The sequence below is a fragment of the Mustelus asterias genome, chromosome 9 (assembly GCF_964213995.1).
Source record: "Mustelus asterias chromosome 9, sMusAst1.hap1.1, whole genome shotgun sequence".
In the NCBI taxonomy this organism is placed as follows: Eukaryota; Metazoa; Chordata; class Chondrichthyes; order Carcharhiniformes; family Triakidae; genus Mustelus; species Mustelus asterias.
In genome coordinates this window covers 55367924-55386659 of record NC_135809.1, presented here as the reverse complement: position 1 = coordinate 55386659, position 18736 = coordinate 55367924, and the positions used below count along the sequence as shown (strand labels likewise).

General features: G+C 45.9%; 1 protein-coding gene across 1 annotated transcript in view; it reads left to right on the top strand.

Moving 5' to 3' along the window:
• The window catches only part of cntn1b (contactin 1b), a 748714-nt gene that overhangs the window by 417626 nt on the left and 312352 nt on the right, over positions 1–18736 (top strand). Inside the window, exon 16 of the mRNA XM_078220219.1 lies at positions 7941–8061. Within this exon, the coding sequence (XP_078076345.1) occupies positions 7941–8061 (121 nt within the window). The remainder of the gene's footprint in view (positions 1–7940; positions 8062–18736) is intronic.

Genomic DNA, 18736 nt, shown 5'->3' with positions numbered 1-18736 from the left:
CTTTGGACTGTAGAAGGAAACGGGAGCATGCGGCGGACACGGGGGGAACGTGCAAACTCCACGTAGCTGCCCAAGGCCAGAATTGACCCCAGATCCCTGGAGTTGAGGCAGCAGTGCTGGCCATTTTTAAAGGTGTGATATAAATGCAATTTTTTGTTGCATTTCTGAGGTTGGGAGCCATGCTGGATTTTGTTAGCATCCTTACTATAAGCCCAAACTGGTGTGATCTTTGGCCAACTGCAAAGGGTCAGACACTCAGAGCCATTAGTATGTTGTGTAGCAGTCTGAGTTTTACAGCCACTATGACATGCCTGTTTTTACGAGAAAACATTGCCATTATGCGCAGTGTCAAGCTCAGAATATAATTGCACTTGAAGGCTCATTGTAGAATGTAGAATGCAAGAAATTGAGTTGGTAGGGTTCGATACTAGGCTATTTTGAACTCCCATTGATTGAAATGAACTTCCTGCACCTCAATAAATGCAACACACCCCAAACAAGTTTAGAAAAGAGAGGAGCACATTCATGCTTTAACGGATGGTGACAGAAAAGCCCTGAAAAAAAATGCTGTGGTTTGAGAGTCCATAAGTGGGATCCCCTCCCCCCCGCCCCCGGCAGTGTGTTTTGCAACAGCGGAGGAGGTCCGCCATTGGATAGCGCCAGGACCTTCCTGTCCCAACACTGCCAATATGTTTTCTCTTTGTCACACACTCCGCCGCTGGAGAACCTGCAGCAGGGGGTCGCGGTCGACAGGACTGGAAGATCCTGCCAGCGGAACAGCCGGAAAAGTTCAGCCCATATGAACTCCCGATTCGATCCAAAACTTGTGAAGATGTGTGCGAAGTGGAAGACATTTTCCTCTGAGAGTTGTGGAAGCAGCGACAATTCATGGAGGATATGGAAGATTTGACTGGTGCTGGGGTCCATCCCAGCTTCCATCTCTGGACAGGGCTGATTGAGATGATCGGAATATGGGGAAACGTTGAGGTACCGTCAACATTCAAAATGCTCCAGCAACAAGGAAAAGGGGCAGCGATATCAGAGACTCCTAAACCGGCCTTCGTTTAGCTCTGATCCACAAGGCAACGCTTTCCGTTTCAGCTTCCCTGTGAAGAACAAATTCTTCCTCAAGGTGTCAATGCTTTGCCAGTGTTCCGCCCCAGGCCATTGTCCAGAAAGAGTCAGCACCTGCAGGAGAGAGGAGGAAAGGAACTGGAAAGTGATACAGCTTTCATTGGAGAGGTTGCACGTTGTCTGAGGTTAGTGGATTTCAGCACTGACTGAGCTGTCATGCTGAAGGAAGGCAATCATTCATCATGAACCAAAGATATATTTGAAGTAAATTAGCTTTTCTGATCACAGTTTCCAGTGCATGATCCAAGTTCATAATAATTGACAGGCCTTGGGCATTGCCGAGAACATTGGTATCTTTTGCAGGACAAAAGAGAATCCCTTCACCAAGTCAGTGCCTAAAAAGCCAATAGTTACAGGTTGCAAGTGGATTGATTGTATCATTTGACTGCTCATTTCAAGAGCGTCGTGACAGACAGCTCAACAGCTTACAAAGATAGAGTTATGGTGTGCGCGGGGGGATGGGAGGGGTGGAATAGTTTCGAGGTTACGTGCTGCTGTCGGACCCAAGAATTCATTCATGTTGTGTCGTTGGGACATGCGAGAGTGCAGAGCTGACACTCGCAACTCTTGAAGCCGGAGCCAAGTGACACAGATCAAAGACAGCATATGAGTCCAGACTTCTGATTCCATAGTGCTGACCCTTAAACACCATGCTTTTTGAAAGGTGGGAGTTCAGCACTTGCTGTGCGAGGGGGCCATGTTATAATTCAGTGCTTTAATCAGGTTTGATTGACCTGCGAGCAGAACCTTTCACTCGGTGTCACTGTTAGGTGGTAGGTGTGGTGGAGGTAACTTAAATAATGGTTTGCTTGAGTTGCTCGAAGGAGGCCCTTGATGCACAGTGATTTCTATTTATCTCTGAAACATGGGGCAGAATCTTTGTAGCAGCCATGGGCGGCACGGTAGCACAGTGGTTAGCACTGCTGCTTCACAGCTCCAGGGACCTGGGTTCGAATCTTGGCTCGGGTCACTGTCTGTGTGGAGTTTGCACATTCTCCCTGTGTCTGCGTGGGTTTCCTCCGGGTGCTCCGGTTTCCTCCCACAGTCCAAAGATGTGCGGGCTAGGTTGATTGGCCATTCTAAATTGCCCCTTAGTGTCCCGGGATGCATAGGTTAGAGGGGTTAGTGGGTAAATATGTAGGGATATGTGGATAGGGCCTGGGTGGGATTGTGGTTGGTGCAGACTCGATGGGCCAAATGGCCTCTTTCTGCCCTGTAGGATTCTATGGGAGCCATTCACCTAAAGGTGCTGTATTGGTGAGAAAACTGGTGTAAATCATGATTGTTTTTTCAAATCAACTTCAGACCTGAATCTCTCCACTCTGTGCAATGACGAGGTCACAATCGTGAATATCATTAAAAGCTCGGGGCGCGGGACCTATTCACCGCGGAGTCTGACAGTTTTGGAACTCTGCGCATGCGCAGTGGCCCCAATCTGTCAGATTGCAGTTTGCTGGCCAGCTCGATCGCTGCCAGCCCCAACGCCCCCGCCCCAATGGCTGGCCTCCCTCCAGCCCCAACCGATACCAATGCAGAGTGGCAGCGGGACCCCCCACCCCCTACCGATTGTCCTCTTGGCCCTGCCTCCATGCCCCCTTGGGCCTGATGGGCAGTGCCAAGGTGCCCCCTGGGTATGGGCACTTTGCCCTTTGGGCAGTACCAGGGGCCACAGGCTGGCACTGCCAGGGTGCCCATGCCCGGGGGCACCACCGCCCCTGCTGCCCGACCTCCTGGGGCGGCCCAATTGCCCCCGCTTTACTCTGGTGGGGTCTCCCGCTAGTTCCCCGCAAGTGGGGAGCTACTCTAAACCCCACCGGAGTGAAATACTCCTGGCGGGTGGGGGATGCTATCTGGCCTGGAGATTTCTGTACCGGGCCCGATAATCACATTTAAAATACATTTTAAAAGATTTAAATTACTTACCTCTCCCCGAAGGTTTCCAGTGCGATCCCGACTGCGCCAGTTCTCCCGCTGTGGGAGATGCACATGCGTCGGGACATGTGATTCTCCCATCCCGACACGCCAGAAAACGTGCGGGTTGGGTGGGAGAATCGGGCCCAGTGTGCCCCAATTGTGGGACCAGAACTGAGCTAAATTTCCACTCGAAGGCAAGACAGCGGGCCACACACAGTCATAGGCTGGGGAGACGATTGTCGGTGCATAGCCGAGTGGCACAGTTAATTGTGCGGTGGAGGTGGGCAATTGGCCGCTGACTCTGCAGTTACCTCATGAGGTTTCAAGATTAAATGTTTTGATTGTACCTGGATAAGCATCCAATCCCTGCAAACCAGCAGCATCAGTCTGTCTGAGAGGAGGAATTTGAACTGGGCTTGCTGCAAACCTTTACCCTGCACCCTCCCTCAGCCACCCTAGACTTCCTTTCCATCACCTTCCTTCCATCATCTCCACCCACTCTTCTGTGATGCCATCCACCATCGCCCCTGATCAATTATCTAGTCAGTCTAGAGCTGCTCCCTCGTCCCATTGAGCTACCCCCCCAGCACCCTCGTCCCACTTCCATGCTCCTACCCCCCCCCGGTCATCCAGCTCCCTCCACCTCTGTCCCTATGAACTTTCTGAGGGCTGCTACGACCTGCCCCCTCTCCAATGGGCAGCCATGCCCTGACCTCTCTGGACAACATCTACCCAAACTCAATGCAGCAACCCGATCTCCCCTTCCCAGGTCCAACAAACTTCACCATCCAAGGAAAGCAGTTCCTACTCTGAATCCGCCAGGAAGACTACCTTGGCCTGCTGCACACCAGATGTGAATCTAAAGGCATGACTTAATCCCAAAGGTATACTTTAATCTGGCAACTGTCCGTTTTAATGAGTATGCGTGTCATGCAAATGCATTAAAATAGGCTCCCGCCACTGTCAGGAATCACAATCCACCTTTAATCCGCCACCAACCTATTCCTCAACTTCCATCCCGCCATCGGGAAGCTGACGTTTGGCATAATGTCCCTGCCCGTCCCATTTCTCGCTCCCAGGACTTTCACTAGAGTCTGCCCATGGAGTGCCAGTGTGCCCTGTTCCTTGTATACGTGCCCCAGTCTGCAAAGTTGGGCTTCCAATGTTTGGTGTCGAGAGCACGAGGTCTGCTTTGCCACTTGCCCGAGTACCAGAGCCAACCTGCCACCCCAAGGAGGCTGCAGTTGTACCAATCCATAGCGGGTCAAGAGCTATCCTATATGCTGGGTTGAATGCTGGGGTGGTTTGTTTTACCACATCTGCTGGGCTATCACACTGTGCTGGCATTGACAACTCACAGGGCTGAATTGTAGCAAATTGGGAAATCGGATTCTACAGATCTGCTATTTTTGGGCTGACCCCATTCAAAACAATCTGACAATCCGAAATGTCCTTCAGGGCAAGGAGTCTGCCACCCTCTACCCAGTCTGGCCTGGTATGTGACTGGTCCACACTATTGGCCACATTTGACTGGAGGGCACACAGCTCATTCCCCTGGCCGAGTGGCTCCGTGCTGGCCCACCCCACTGCCATTACACCAGTAATGCCCACTTCCTGATAATATCTTGTAAAAGGAAAAATCTACTGGCATACCATTCACGTAGTGGATCTTTTTCACACAAAAGGGTGGAGGAAATTTCAAACTCTGTCCCAAAAATCTGCATACACTGGGATAATTGGAATTTTCAAGACCAGGTTTGATAGAGTTCTGTTAAGTATGGTTATCAAGGGATATATATGGAGCACAGGCAGATCAGTCATGATCTAATTGAGTGACAAGAGCATGCTCAAGGGGCTGAACGGCCTCCTTCTACACCATAATTTCCATGGTGTGGCTATGTCATGCATGAATAATGGGAGGATTGATTGGGCTTTGTTCTTTCACCGAGCTGTATCTGTAGCTTCTGTTAATCAAAGGTTCTAGTCACTCTCTACATTACAGAGATTTGCGTAGATTGATATCACCAAGTTGTTAGCAGCCTCGCACCAAGAGAACAAGGTTTTAGCAGAACTTGTGCAAGGCTTCAGTTAGCCACGTGGTTCTGTACGTCTCTCCTCTTAACAATCTCTCAGAATGGCTTCAACAGACTTGGTCTTTCCAGTTGTGGACTAGTGCCATATTCAGCTTAAGTTCTCCAAATGACCGATACACAGCCAGCTACCAGAGTCCAAACTTGTTCAATTCTTTCCTTCTGCTCATAAAAGTTACTCAAATCTGACACATTTGGCCATTTGACTTGAAACTGGAGGAGCATTGTGTGAGCTGATGGTCTGGCACAGCTTAGCTTTCAAGCATGTTTTCAGTTAAATCCCGAGAATGGCAAAACCGAGCTGAATGGCTCAAGAGGGAAAGTCATTGTTAATTACACTGGGGCAGCATTTGATGCAGGTCACTATTTACAACCTCTGTCCAGAGCTGACTTTTCCTGAGTTACGTAGTGAACGATTGTGACAGTAGACAATATTATAGTTAGATTAGTGTGGCCTGCAGTGTCCACGATCCAATTACCCGCCTGACGTATTGTCTGAATAAATCCTTATGGCAGACATCCTGCGGAATGGGACGGAGCTTAAAGACAGAGGTGACCATCTGTAGATTATTGTAAACTGACACCAGGCACTGCCCAGTAACCCGTACAGATCATGAGAACGAGTTGCTCCAGTTTCTGCTGCCTGTTATAAATCTTGAATTGTTAACAGATTGTTGCTGAAGAGTTTTAAACACTCAACTTTTAATTTTAATTTGTTCCGGCACCAGTGTCGTGAAAAACAAGTGTCAGTTGGTGACCAGACTTCCAAAATTTCATTCCAAAAGCATGTGATAATTCCCTGAGGTATTGACGTTGAACTAAAGTTCTGTGACATTTAAGCGGCTGACCAGAATTTCTTACATTTTAGCAATGGCCTGGAATTCCCTGACTTTTAATGGAATCCAGAGATATCTGAGGGGTGGTTCTTCCAGCCCGCTGCGCTGCATCAGCAAAGCAACTGGTGGAGACATCAGCGGAGATCGTTTAGCGGGCTCCCTACTGGGCGCCACGGCCTCCTCCTCTGCCCCAGGATTAGTGGCTTCATCAGCGCGGAGTTGATTTAAATATTAAAATCATCACTACCCTTTCATTACCCTAGCATCTCTTCCCCCTCCCAGCCGGGAATGGCTCACTCCAGCAGGGTTTACAACAGCTCCCCACTAACGGGGACCCCGCTGGAGTGAAGGGTGGCCTTTGAGGCCCATCCCCAGGAGGTCAGGGGTAAGAGGGGGTGCCCCCTGGGCATTGCCAGCCTGGCTCCCTGGCACTGTCCAAGGAGCAAGCTGGTAGTGCCCAAAGGGCAGTTGGCACTGCCCACCAGGCTTTGGGCAGTGCCAAGGGGATGGGGCCAGAGGGGCAGGGCCTATTTGTGGCCTATGGGGGGAGATTGATGGGGGTAGGGGGTCCCACTGCCACTCTCCAGTCGCCATCAGTGGCAGCGGATGGGAAAGGGCTGATCAGGGCTGGCCATTAGTGTGGGGGGGGGGGGGGGGGGGGTGTGGGGTCGGGGAGATTGGGACTGCTGAGGTGGGGGATGGGGGGTAATCGGGGCTGGTGGGGTGGGGCGGAGCATCGGGGCTGGCTTGGAGACATCCAGGAGGCCTGCGATCAGGGGATGAGGTGGGGGGCAGGAGTTGCCTGGCCAGCAATGCAAGGTCGCATGGCTAGCCAGTGATTGGGAGGCCAGCAGTGCAGGGCTATTGCTCATGCACCAATCTCCCGACAGATCAGCGCATGTGCAGTGGCCCACTCAGCGCTATGCTGCCGGCCTCTCCAGCGGGAATAGGTCCCGCCTCCTGATTTTCAATGTGAATTCTGCAGTGCACAGTGTGTGGGAGATTCATTTTGAAAATCCCACTAAAAAAAAACGGTGGGAGTTATGCCAGCTCCCTCCCTCTGCGGAGCTTTCCCCTTTGCCTCCCCCTGTCATAGGCCCACCCCCTCCCCCCAGTCAGGCCCCACCATATTGGCACTGCCCCAGCATAGTTATGGTGACCATTGGGCAGTGCTAGGGTGCCTGGTGGGCACTGCCAGGTCATTATCCCGACCACCTGGGGACTTCAATGGCCTTTAATTCCACCCTCCAGTTCATTTACACCTTGCTAGACTAGACTAGTGGTCCAACCATTCTTGCAGATGCCAAGCACAGTTGCGATTAATTAGCAGACATTTGTCAATTTTTATATCCATACCTTTTCTCTAGTGAACTGCTGTGCACTTGACTTATAAAAGCACTCTTTCATCATACTGAGGAAACTATGCCAGGCAAAGCCATGTTGATTGATAACCCACCATTATATAATTGTACATTTGTTATGTTTCACTTGTGTGGAAGGAAATGGAAGTGAGGCTTTTCTGAAGTGACATAGTACTGAATTCCATGCTTTGTTGTTACACGTACAGTAAGGGAGCTAGGTAAGGATTAGCAGTAATGTGTGGATGCATTCATAACTCAGCAATATGTTTTATTACTTTGAGCTGTGCTTCCTATCTCCTATCCTAAGTCATGCATGAGTTTTTTTTAATAAAAGTTGACCCACATGGACGTCTTTAGAATAAATGTCTATTGTTTTGTCACTGTCGGCCCCTGACTGAGTACATTCCAGTTTGACTTGAAGACACTTACCAGGTTTCTCCTAAAATGCCAATTTCAACCAATCTTACACTTTTATCTGTCAGCATCTATGATGTACTCTGGTGCGCAAGATAATAAGCAAGTCCCACGATGAATCCCAGCAGGGAAATGACGGACCAAATATCCAGAGGAGCTAAAGCGTTTTGTTTGTTTGTGCTTTTCCACAGAATGGAGACGGTGGAGCATTGTTCTTTAAAAACGCACAGCTGAGGCACACGGGGAAATACACCTGCACTGCCCAAACCATCGTCGACAGCACGTCCGCCTCTGCAGACCTGATTGTCAGAGGTAGGAATGTATTTAGGTGCTTTCTGAAGAAGTGCTGATACAATGGACAAGGCAGGAATGCAAACAAATCCATTTTAATTACTGAATTAAAAAATGAGAATGCGTTGCCTTAATTTCAAGCATGCATATTGGAGCAGAATTTTAAATATTTATAGTACAGTTTTAAAAATGGATTTCTGTAAACTTAATTGTTCTGATGTGATGCATCATGCATTGAGGCTACTACGTGTTTTGATGAAATTTCATGATCACCTAAGCGAACAGTGGAATGAAAAACATGATGCCAGCACCCATCACAGTTGATCTATATACCCAATCTGTGATCCCAACAGCCTACACAATGATCCCAACAGTTGATCCCAAATTCATACACCATTATGGCACCCAAACCAGATCTCATCACATCTAATGCTGCATTGTCTTGACTCATTTGATACTTGATCGTCATAAATAATTCTACATGATTGTCTCCTCAAATTAATCTTGGGGATCTTCAAAATCAGCAGTTTTCGGAGTGTGGAGCGAAAGTATTGCAAATACATCTGTGAGACATGATTTATTTTCTGCTTATTATTTATTACCCTTTCACACAATCCGTTGTTGTATGGTGATTGGCTTTATTGGTGTATTAGAAGTTGCTGTTGAAAGTTTCCTCATGAGTGTGTTTAGCTCAATTAATTCATGGTCCAACCTTTCTGATAGATGCCAGCTTGAGGTATGCGTCTAAACGGGGCGGGCTGAACGTTCATCCCAGAGGCAGATCGCAGGAGTCAGGAGAATTCCTGGCTCAGCCTGCCAGCCTTGGAAGGAAGTTCCTGCAAAAGTGGGATTTTTCTTTAAGGTGCATGCAAAGTGGTATCGAACCCACCGCTCCTGGAATCAGTTCAGAGGCAGCCATTGGAGCTCCGGGGTATGGGAATGGGCTGTTTACAAGGCCTCTATATCAAACTATGCCCCTTCACCCATCCCAGTGGCCATTCATTCCCTCCATACAAACCTCTGCCATCCATACACCCTCAATGTTCGCTCCAAAACTTCATGCCAACATATGCCCCACTATACACCTTTGTGACCCCCAAACTGAAAGCACTTGATTCCTCTTTATTTTATGTAAACACACAATGAGTAATTGAGAATTATATCTGAGAGAGAAATGTGTCAATTGAACAATATTTTCACTTGGGTTCAGCTGTTTCTATAGACTAATGGATGACTCTCAGCCAAGAATGCATCATGAGGCTTAATGGTTTTCTCTCTTAGGTCTATTTCTCAATTATTCTTGACACTTTAAATGGCTGGTTGAATGATAAATTGAATTTTTTAAAGAAAATTGTGAATTAATAACCTTTGAAGGTTTTTCACATATGACATTAGTACATGGCTCATTGGTTCTACACAGAGTGTATACTTTATAAATGGACATTGAAGGGCTGAAGGTTGACAGGGAAGGTATGTGGGGGATGGAGGTGGCTGGGTGGAGGGGCATAGGCTGGCAGTGAGGGTTGATATGGAGGATATGACCGGCATTTGAGGTGGGTGGAGAGGCATAGGTTGGCATGCGATTATGGGTAAGACCTTAGTAAACACTAATATTATGTTCACAATGAAGGCTTGGTTAACCTCTGCTCAACCTGTTGCTCATTTCCTGTTCAACCTTTGCTCTATTCAGCCTTTGTCTGGTATTTGTTGTCGTAATTTCAATTTCACTTTGTTTCTAACTTAATTAAAAGTTTATAATGTCTAATTAAACATTTCTCTATTAGTCTGTAGCAGCATTTTGTAACACAAGACTTTCAGTGGCTGAGTGCCAGGTTTTGAAAGCTTTGATTGTAATGAGTGCCATAGCTGCATTAAAGTGGGAATGCCAATCAATCAAATGAGAATTGTCTCCAGTCACAGGAAGGCTGGTCATGGATGACTGCAGTCAAAGGCATTCTCAACAAGCAGGTTGTGTCTGGTCACATGAAGTCTGCTTCATTGCTGTGAGAGTTAAGATATAAAAATTATGCTTTTTAAAACAACCGTTTGTTGACGAGGCCTTTGGGGTACTGTATCTCATCATTCCTGTGAGAATCCAGTGGATAAGATGTTGAGATGGTGTCACAAATATTTATTTCCATAGAAGCAAAGGTCAGCTTTCTTTAAATAATGAGTAAAACAATGAGGACATCAACTTCTTTCTCTTTTATTTCTGCTTTGATTGTGTGTTTTCTTTGTATAGATGGCGGGGCTCGATAGATTACTACCAGTGACATTGGAATGTTGTCTATTGATATTTATAACCCTGCATACTCCCTTTTAAATGACCATGTAGGTTTGACTCCAGATGGCAAGTGGTTGAATCTGCCTGTTTAAAATATCCATGAGGATACCGCATTCCCAATATTTTGGAAAAGGGAAGACATACCTAAGGTTCAAAATTGATTAGTTGGGTTCATGAACCGTCAGTTAAAAATAATAAAGCTCACTTTTACTCCATTGCAGAAGAAAGCACGATGCAGCTCAGCAAACTCTTCATTTCTGAAACAATGCTGGAAAATCTGAGCAGGTCTAGCAGCATCTGTGGAGGGGGGCGTGGGGCGGTGGTGCTGTAATTGGACAAAGGGAATGTAAACGTGGGTGAAGAAAGTTGAGAAAGGTGCTAAACAATGTCCATTAAAGTGTCCATTTGCTTTTGTCTTCATTTATGAAGCATTTTTGCACATTCTCAGAATCCTGAGATACAGTTCCTGCGCTGTTACTCGCACAAGTTGAGTGGTCGTGAAGCAGCACAATATATGCAGTGTAACAGCACCCAAACTGCCTCAGATCATCAACTTGCATCTTCTGTAAGGCCAGCCTGGGAAACGAATGGCCTTCCCTGTGTTACACTTCATTTTATCCTTGATGTGAGGGGAAAATGTATAAAGGCCAGCAATAATGAAAACCCATGGCCAGATCCAAGATAGCAGCCCTGACCAGTGCTATTGGCAGCAACTGTTCAACTGTGTCCTCCCTGACATCCAATTACAGTGTTGGGTTACGAAGAGGGATTGCTGCTCCTTACAGCACTCGCACCTGGTTGTTCCCTTAACTGTGTTCTTTGTTATTGGATGCAATTCTGTAAATTCAGTAAGATGTTTTGTTGGCTTTGAACCAGAGGCAGCATAACAGTTAACAGTGAGAAAGCAACTGCTTAAACTAGAAAATTAATATTTTAGCTTGAGATAAATAAAAGACAGGTAATATCAAATATGAGGAGTGTGTAGTGGAGCTAAGAGTTTGTTGGTAACTACAGGACCACCCCATAAATGATAGCTTGACATTGTGTTTCATAGTTGTTTGGTGATACAGAACTTGAGTCTTTGCTTACTAAAAGACATTTTGTCGAAGATTTTCAACTTGCAGTCACCAGGACAATCGCAGGAATACCAACGTCAGGGGAAGCAATAACTTTATACTATATGAGAAAAGGATGCTGATTGGTTGGCAGGTGGACTCAGTTGCCAGCCATGGAGCTGTCGCTGTGGAGAATGCACTAGTTAATGGTGACTGACAGTTATCTGCCAAGCATTGTTTAAAAATTTAAACCCTGGCAGCTTGACTCTGAATGGTTAAGGCATTGCCCTGAGGAATGAACCAGCGAATGGTTATCATGTATTTTGTTTAGCTGAAACAGGTGCATTCTGTGTGCATGTTCTTTTTGTCTGCAAAGAACAGGGCCCTGTGTATTAATATACGTAGCTTCCAGTGCAAGCATATATGCCACACTATGAATACAACTGACAATGTTAAGTTGGTTGTCAACATAATTGTTTAGTACACTGAGGATTATTTAGCACATGTTGTCCCATCAGAGAATCACATCTAATGTTGGACAGAGTTTTGCAAGCACTGGCTGATTGGGTACAGCCTGTGTCTTGGTCGTTGCAAACAGCAGAAGGGAATTACTATTTGGTAAAATTCGCCAGTCTTTGGGATGTACTCTCAAATAGTGAGAAGTTTGTTCTTGTCCATGGTTTCAATTTTGGTGTGCCCTCATCCCAAATCAAACAGGAAGAGGTATTTGCTGTGTTTGGATTCCTCTACTCCCAATGATCCCTCCACAAACCAGAGCCCACTGAAGATGGTGAATCCTTGAAAGCGTATCTAGCAAATCTAGCGCGAGCATATTGCGGGATTCCGAACAATCTGTCTGATTTCACATGCTACGTGAATGTCTTACAGCATTATGAGGCCTTAAGATCAAACCGGATGTACACATCAGTAAATGTGACAAAGGGACGGGAATAGTCATCCTTAACAAGTGAAACTGTGTCAGTAAAATGCACGCCATTCTTAATGACAAGTCCAAATTTGTATGCATTGGACCTGCTGCTCAACATAACTGGACAGCCTTGCTCGAAAGTAACCTAAAAGAATTGCTTGCTGGACCTTTGTAAGAGCGATGGATTGCCACGTGATATATATGGCAGGATTTGACCTCATGGCTCACCGTATCCATGTATGGGTTGCCAAAGAAACACACAAAAGTGATGTCTCTATACGCTCTATTTTAACCATGACCTATCCTGCGCAGCATGAACTGATCAATTGGATGGGCAAACAGTTACAACCAGTTTTGAGCTATTTTTCTCCATACTCGGTGAAATATTCCTTCACATTTGTGAAGACCATGCAGGATTTGTACCCCAATAACATTGCTGTGCTCATTTAACATTGTTAGCCTGATCACCAGTGTTCCACTGAAGGAAGCGATAGATATTTGTGCTGCAGCACTATGTCATGGAGATCTAGACCCACTACCATTGTATGAGTTGGTATTAGAACCATAGAATCCATAGCATCCTTACAGTGCAGAAGGATGCCATTTGGCCCATCAAGTCTGCACCGATCACAATCCCTCCCAGGCCCTATCCCCATAACCCCATTCATTTATCCTGACACTAAGAGGCAATTTAGCATAGCCAATCAACCTAACCCGCACATCTTTGGGCTGTGGGAGGAAACTGGAGCATCCAGAGGATACCCACGCAGACCTGGGGAGAATGTGCAAACTCCACACAGCCAGTGACCCAAGCTGGGAATCGAACCCGGGCCCCTGGTGCTGTTAGGCAACAATACTAACCACTGCACCACCGTGCCGCCCGTATTCGCTGAGTTTATGAACACAGTACTCGCGCAGTTGAGTTCTATTTTAACGACACTACACATGCCCAAATAGATGGTGTTGCAATGAGATCCCCTCTCGGCTGAGCTCTTGCAGACATTTGTCATGGTTCCATGAGGAAAGTGTCTTTGATGGAATGACACTTAACCTCCTACCCCTTGCATAGTTCCGTTATGTGGGTGATATGTTTGCTATATTACAATCCTTAGCAGCATATAATATTTTCCTCAAATGTTTTAATGGGCTCCATTCTGTGCTCAGATTCACATTTAAATGGAGCAGTCAAATGAATTCCCTTTCCGTGATGGAGTAGAGAAATCTACTGCAGGTTCTCTACCACAAGCTCCCCTTCACTGAACAACACACGCATTGGGATTCTTACAGTTCCACACTTATCAGCAACTTTGTAAATAGGGCCTGAATCATTTGCTCACCATGCAAGCTTGATGCTGAAATAGGGTGCATCAAAGACATCCTGTGGGATAATGGCTATCCTGATCAGATCCTATTGCGTTGTATGTTACGAAAACTCATGAGCAGGCCTAAAGCAGTCACTTTGTGCCCTGAAATGTGCCCAGCCTACTTCAGATTACCCAAGAAAGGCAAGGTATCGTGAAAATCTGAGCAACAGGTGAAGCTAGCTGTTTCACACTGCTACTATGTTGGAGCAACACAAGTGATATCCTCCATTAACAGGGTGCGCATGTCAAGCCAAAAAGACTTAGTGCCTAAAGGAGTAATGTGGTATATGAATTTCATTGTCCGTGTGATGCTAGGTATGTAAGTCGTATGTCCCAGAGACTGGTGGATTGTATCAAACAGCATGCCCAGCTGCTGTTTGCAATGGGTAAGGTACAGACCGCACCCAACCAGTCCATGCTTGCAAAACTCAAAATACATTGTCCAACATTTACATTTGATTCTGTGATTGGACAACATTTGCTAAATAATCCTCAGTGTGCTAAGAGTTATGCTGACAACCAATTTAAAATTGATAGTTGGGCTCAGTGTGGTGCATTTGAGTGTCCTGAAAGCTTCACACATTAACACACAGGACCCCATTCTTTGCAGACAGACTGAACATGTACACATACTGCACCTTTCTCAGCTAAACAAAGTGATAGCCATTCACTGATTCATTCCTCAGGGCAATGCCTCGACCAATCAGAGTCAAGCTGCCTGGTTTAATTTTCAAACAATGCTTGGTAGTTAACTGTCAGTCACCATTAACTGGTGCATTTTCCACGACAGCAATTCTGCTAATCCGAGTCCAATTGCCAACCAATCAGCACTCTTTTGTCATGTAGTATAATGCTGTTGTTTCACCTGACCAAGGTATTCTTGTGATTGTCCTGATAACTGGAAGGTGAAAAGCTACGACAGTGTATTTTTTGTTTGATATAAATTTAATGTCGATAAGAAATCAAACAAAGATTTTTTTTAAAACCAAGTAACTGGGTGATATTGTTTCATGCAGTTTCAACAGGAGGCCAGTTAGATTGATGGGGCAGGTCCTATCTCATTAATGGGAGATGAGGAGATGCAGAATTCTGAGATTTGGAGTTGAGATTGCATTATTGGAAAATTTTGCATTTAGTCCGGATCCGCACTGGACACAATGTTCACAGCAGGGAATGGACACAAAGAACAAAGAACAATACAGCACAGGAACAGGCCCTTTGGCCCTCCAAGCCCACGCCGCTCCCTGGTCCAAACTAGACCATTCTTTTGTATCCCTCCATTCCCACTCCGTTCATATGGCTATCTAGATAAGTCTTAAACGTTCCCAGTGTGTCCGCCTCCACCACCTTGCCCGGCAGCGCATTCCAGGCCCCCACCACCCTCTGTGTAAAATATGTCCTTCTGATATCTGTGTTAAACCTCCCCCCCTTCACCTTGAACCTATGACCCCTCGTGAACGTCACCACCGACCTGGGGAAAAGCTTCCCACCGTTCACCCTATCTATGCCTTTCATAATTTTATACACTTCTATTAAGTCTTCCCTCATCCTCCGTCTTTCCAGGGAGAACAACCCCAGTTTACCCAATCTCTCCTCATAACTAAGCCCCTCCATACCAGGCAACATCCTGGTAAACCTCCTCTGTACTCTCTCCAAAGCCTCCACATCCTTCTGGTAGTGTGGCGACCAGAACTGGACACAGTATTCCAAATGCGGCCGAACCAACGTTCTATACATCTGCAACATCAGACCCCGACTTTTATACTCTATGCCCCATCCTATAAAGGCAAGCATGCCATATGCCTTCTTCACCACCTTCTCCACCTGTGACGTCACCTTCAAGGATCTGTGGACTTGCACACCCAGGTCCCTCTGCATATCTACACCCTTTATGGTTCTGCCATTTATCGTATAGCTCCTCCCTACATTATTTCTACCAAAATGCATCACTTCGCATTTATCAGGATTGAACTCCATCTGCCATTTCTTTGCCCAAATTTCCAGCCTATCTATATCCTTCTGTAGCTTCTGACAATGCTCCTCACTATCTGCAAGTCCTGCCAATTTTGTGTCATCCGCAAACTTACTGATCACCCCAGTTACACCTTCTTCCAGATCGTTTATATAAATCACAAACAGCAGAGGTCCCAATACAGAGCCCTGCGGAACACCACTAGTCACAGGCCTCCAGCCGGAAAAAGACCCTTCCACTACCACCCTCTGTCTTCTGTGACCAAGCCAGTTCTCCACCCATCTAGCCACCTCCCCCTTTATCCCATGAGATCCAACCTTTTTCACCAGCCTACCATGAGGGACTTTGTCAAACGCTTTACTAAAGTCCATATAGACGACATCCACGGCCCTTCCCTTGTCAACCATTCTGGTCACACATCTAGGATTTCAGTACCAAAGCTGAACTTCACTTGTGGGGAGTCTAGGACCAGAGGCCATAATCTCAGAGTAATGGGGTCACCCATTTAAGACAGAGTTGTTGAGGAGGAATTTCTTCTCTCAGAGAGTAGTGAATCTGTGGAATTCTTTACTGTGGAGGCTGATTTGTTAAGTATGTGCAAGGCTGAGATAGACAGATTTTTAATCAGTCAGGGAATCAAGGGTTATGGGAATAAGGCAGGAAAGTGGGGTTGAGGATTATCATATCAGATCAGTCATGATCTCATTGAATGACGGAGCAGACTCGATGGGCGAGGTGGTCTAATTCTTACTCCTATGTCTTACGGTCTTATGGTTTGGAACTAATTGGAGAGGAATTGGTTTGTAAATATTTTGTGAATGGTAGAATGAAAACTTGGAACTTCACCAAGTCCTTGCTTTGTTCCAAAGTTGGAAAGGAGAATGGTAATTTTGCAGATTTGGCTCCGATTTTAACAGCAAAACTAATGAATGGGAAGTGAGGGAATATTTCCTTCGCTGGGACTGCTTGTCCATCATCTCAGGTATTTTATGATTTAGCTCTTACTGCAGGGACAGTTCATCTTCAGTTTAATTATTATTGGAGATTGTCTACAATCAGAAGAACTTAAAGGGAGGGACAATGTGGAACATCAGAGGCAAAAGTGTGAGGAACAACTAACCTCAGAGGTGATGTTAGAGAACGAGATTAAATACTTAATGAGTTAGAGAAATAGCACTTTGAGTCACACCAAGGCATCAAGACATGAAGACACAGGTTCAAGGTTGTATAACTAAATATATATATATATATATATAAATGCAGGATTGTTTTTTTGAAGAGCGCATTTAGGTCAAATGCCTGGAAGAATTTCTTACAGACACCCCTTTCTGTAAACTGCAGCAGGGATTGCCCAGAGGGCTGGTTGAGCCTCAAACACTGGATCTATAAATTGAAGGGCATTCTTCACCTTTGGGATTACACCTATAGTTGTGTGTCAAATTCTTGCATCTGTAAATCATGAGAAACTCATAAGGAGGCAAGGATAAGGGAAGTTAACACGTGGCTGAAAGAGTGGTGTGGGAAAGAGGGGTTCTTTTTCATGGGACACTGGCATCAGTTTTGGGGCAGGGGGGACCTATACCGTTGGGATGGTCTCCACCTGGACTGAGCTGGGATCAGTGTTCTGGCGAAGAGAGTAAATGGGGTGGTCAATAGGACTTTAAACTAGAGATTGGGGGGGGAAGGGAAAGTCAGGGAACCAAGAGGTGAAGGAATCAGTGGGAAGCGTAGCTGCTTAGGATTACAAAAAATCACGAAAAGACAGCACTCAGGAGAGGTTACGATAGTCCCCATCTCACAAAATATGACACAGTGTCTGGAAAGGCTCAGTAAACCAAGGTCCACCACACTACGAAAACAAAAAGGGACGGTCAATAGGGAATTAAAGGTGCTATATTTAAATGCCCGCAGTGTCCGGAACAAGGTAGATGAGCTTGTGGCCCAGATTGTGACTGGCAGGTATGATGTGGTAGGCATCACAGAGACATGGTTGCAGGGGGTTCAGGACTGGCAGTTAAACATCCAGGGATTCACAACCTATCGAAAAGACAGAGAGGTGGGTAGAGGGGGCGGGGTTGACTTGTTAATTAGAAATGAAATTAAATCAATAGCACTAAACGACATAGGGTCAGACGATGTGGAGTCTGTGTGGGTAGAGTTGAGGAACCACAAAGGCAAAAAAACCATAATGGGAGTTATGTACAGGCCTCCTGACAGTGGTCAGGACCAGGGGCACAAAATGCACCACGAAATAGAAAGGGCATGTCAGAAAGGCAAGGTCACAGTGATCATGGGGGATTTCCATATGCAGGTGGACTGGGTAAATAATGTTGCCAGTGGACCCAAAGAAAGGGAATTCATTGAATGTTTACAGGATGGCTTTTTGGAACAGCTTGTGTTGGAGCCCACGAGGGAACAGGCTATTCTGGACTTAGTGTTATGTAATGAGCCAGACGTGATAAAAGATCTTAAAGTAAGGGAACACTTAGGAAGCAGTGATCATAATATGGTAGAATTCAGTCTGCAATTTGAAAGAAGGAAGGCAGAATCAGATGTGAAGGTTCTACAGTTAAAGGTAATTACAGGCGCATGAGGGAGGAACTGACAAAAATCGACTGGAAGCAGAGCCTAGTGGGAAAGACAGTAGAACAGCAATGGCAGGAGTTTCTGGGAGTAATTGAGGACACAGTGCAGAGGTTCATCCCAAACAAAAGAAAGGTTATCAGAGGGGGGATTAGGCAGCCATGGCTGACAAAGGAAGTCAGGGAATGCATCAAGGCAAAAGAGAGAGCCTATAATGTGGCAAAGAGTAGTGGGAAGTCAGAAGATTGGGAAGGCTATAAAAACAAACAGAGGATAACAAAGAGAGAAATAAGGAAGGAGAGGATCAAATATGAAGGTAGGCTAGCCAGTAACATTAGGAATGATAGTAAAAGTTTCTTTAAATACATTAAAAACAAACGGGAGGCAAAAGTAGACATTGGGCCGCTCCAAAATGACGCTGGTAATCTAGTGATGGGAGACAAGGAAATAGCTGAGGAACTTAATAAGTACTTTGCGTCAGTCTTCACAGTAGAAGACATGAGTAATATC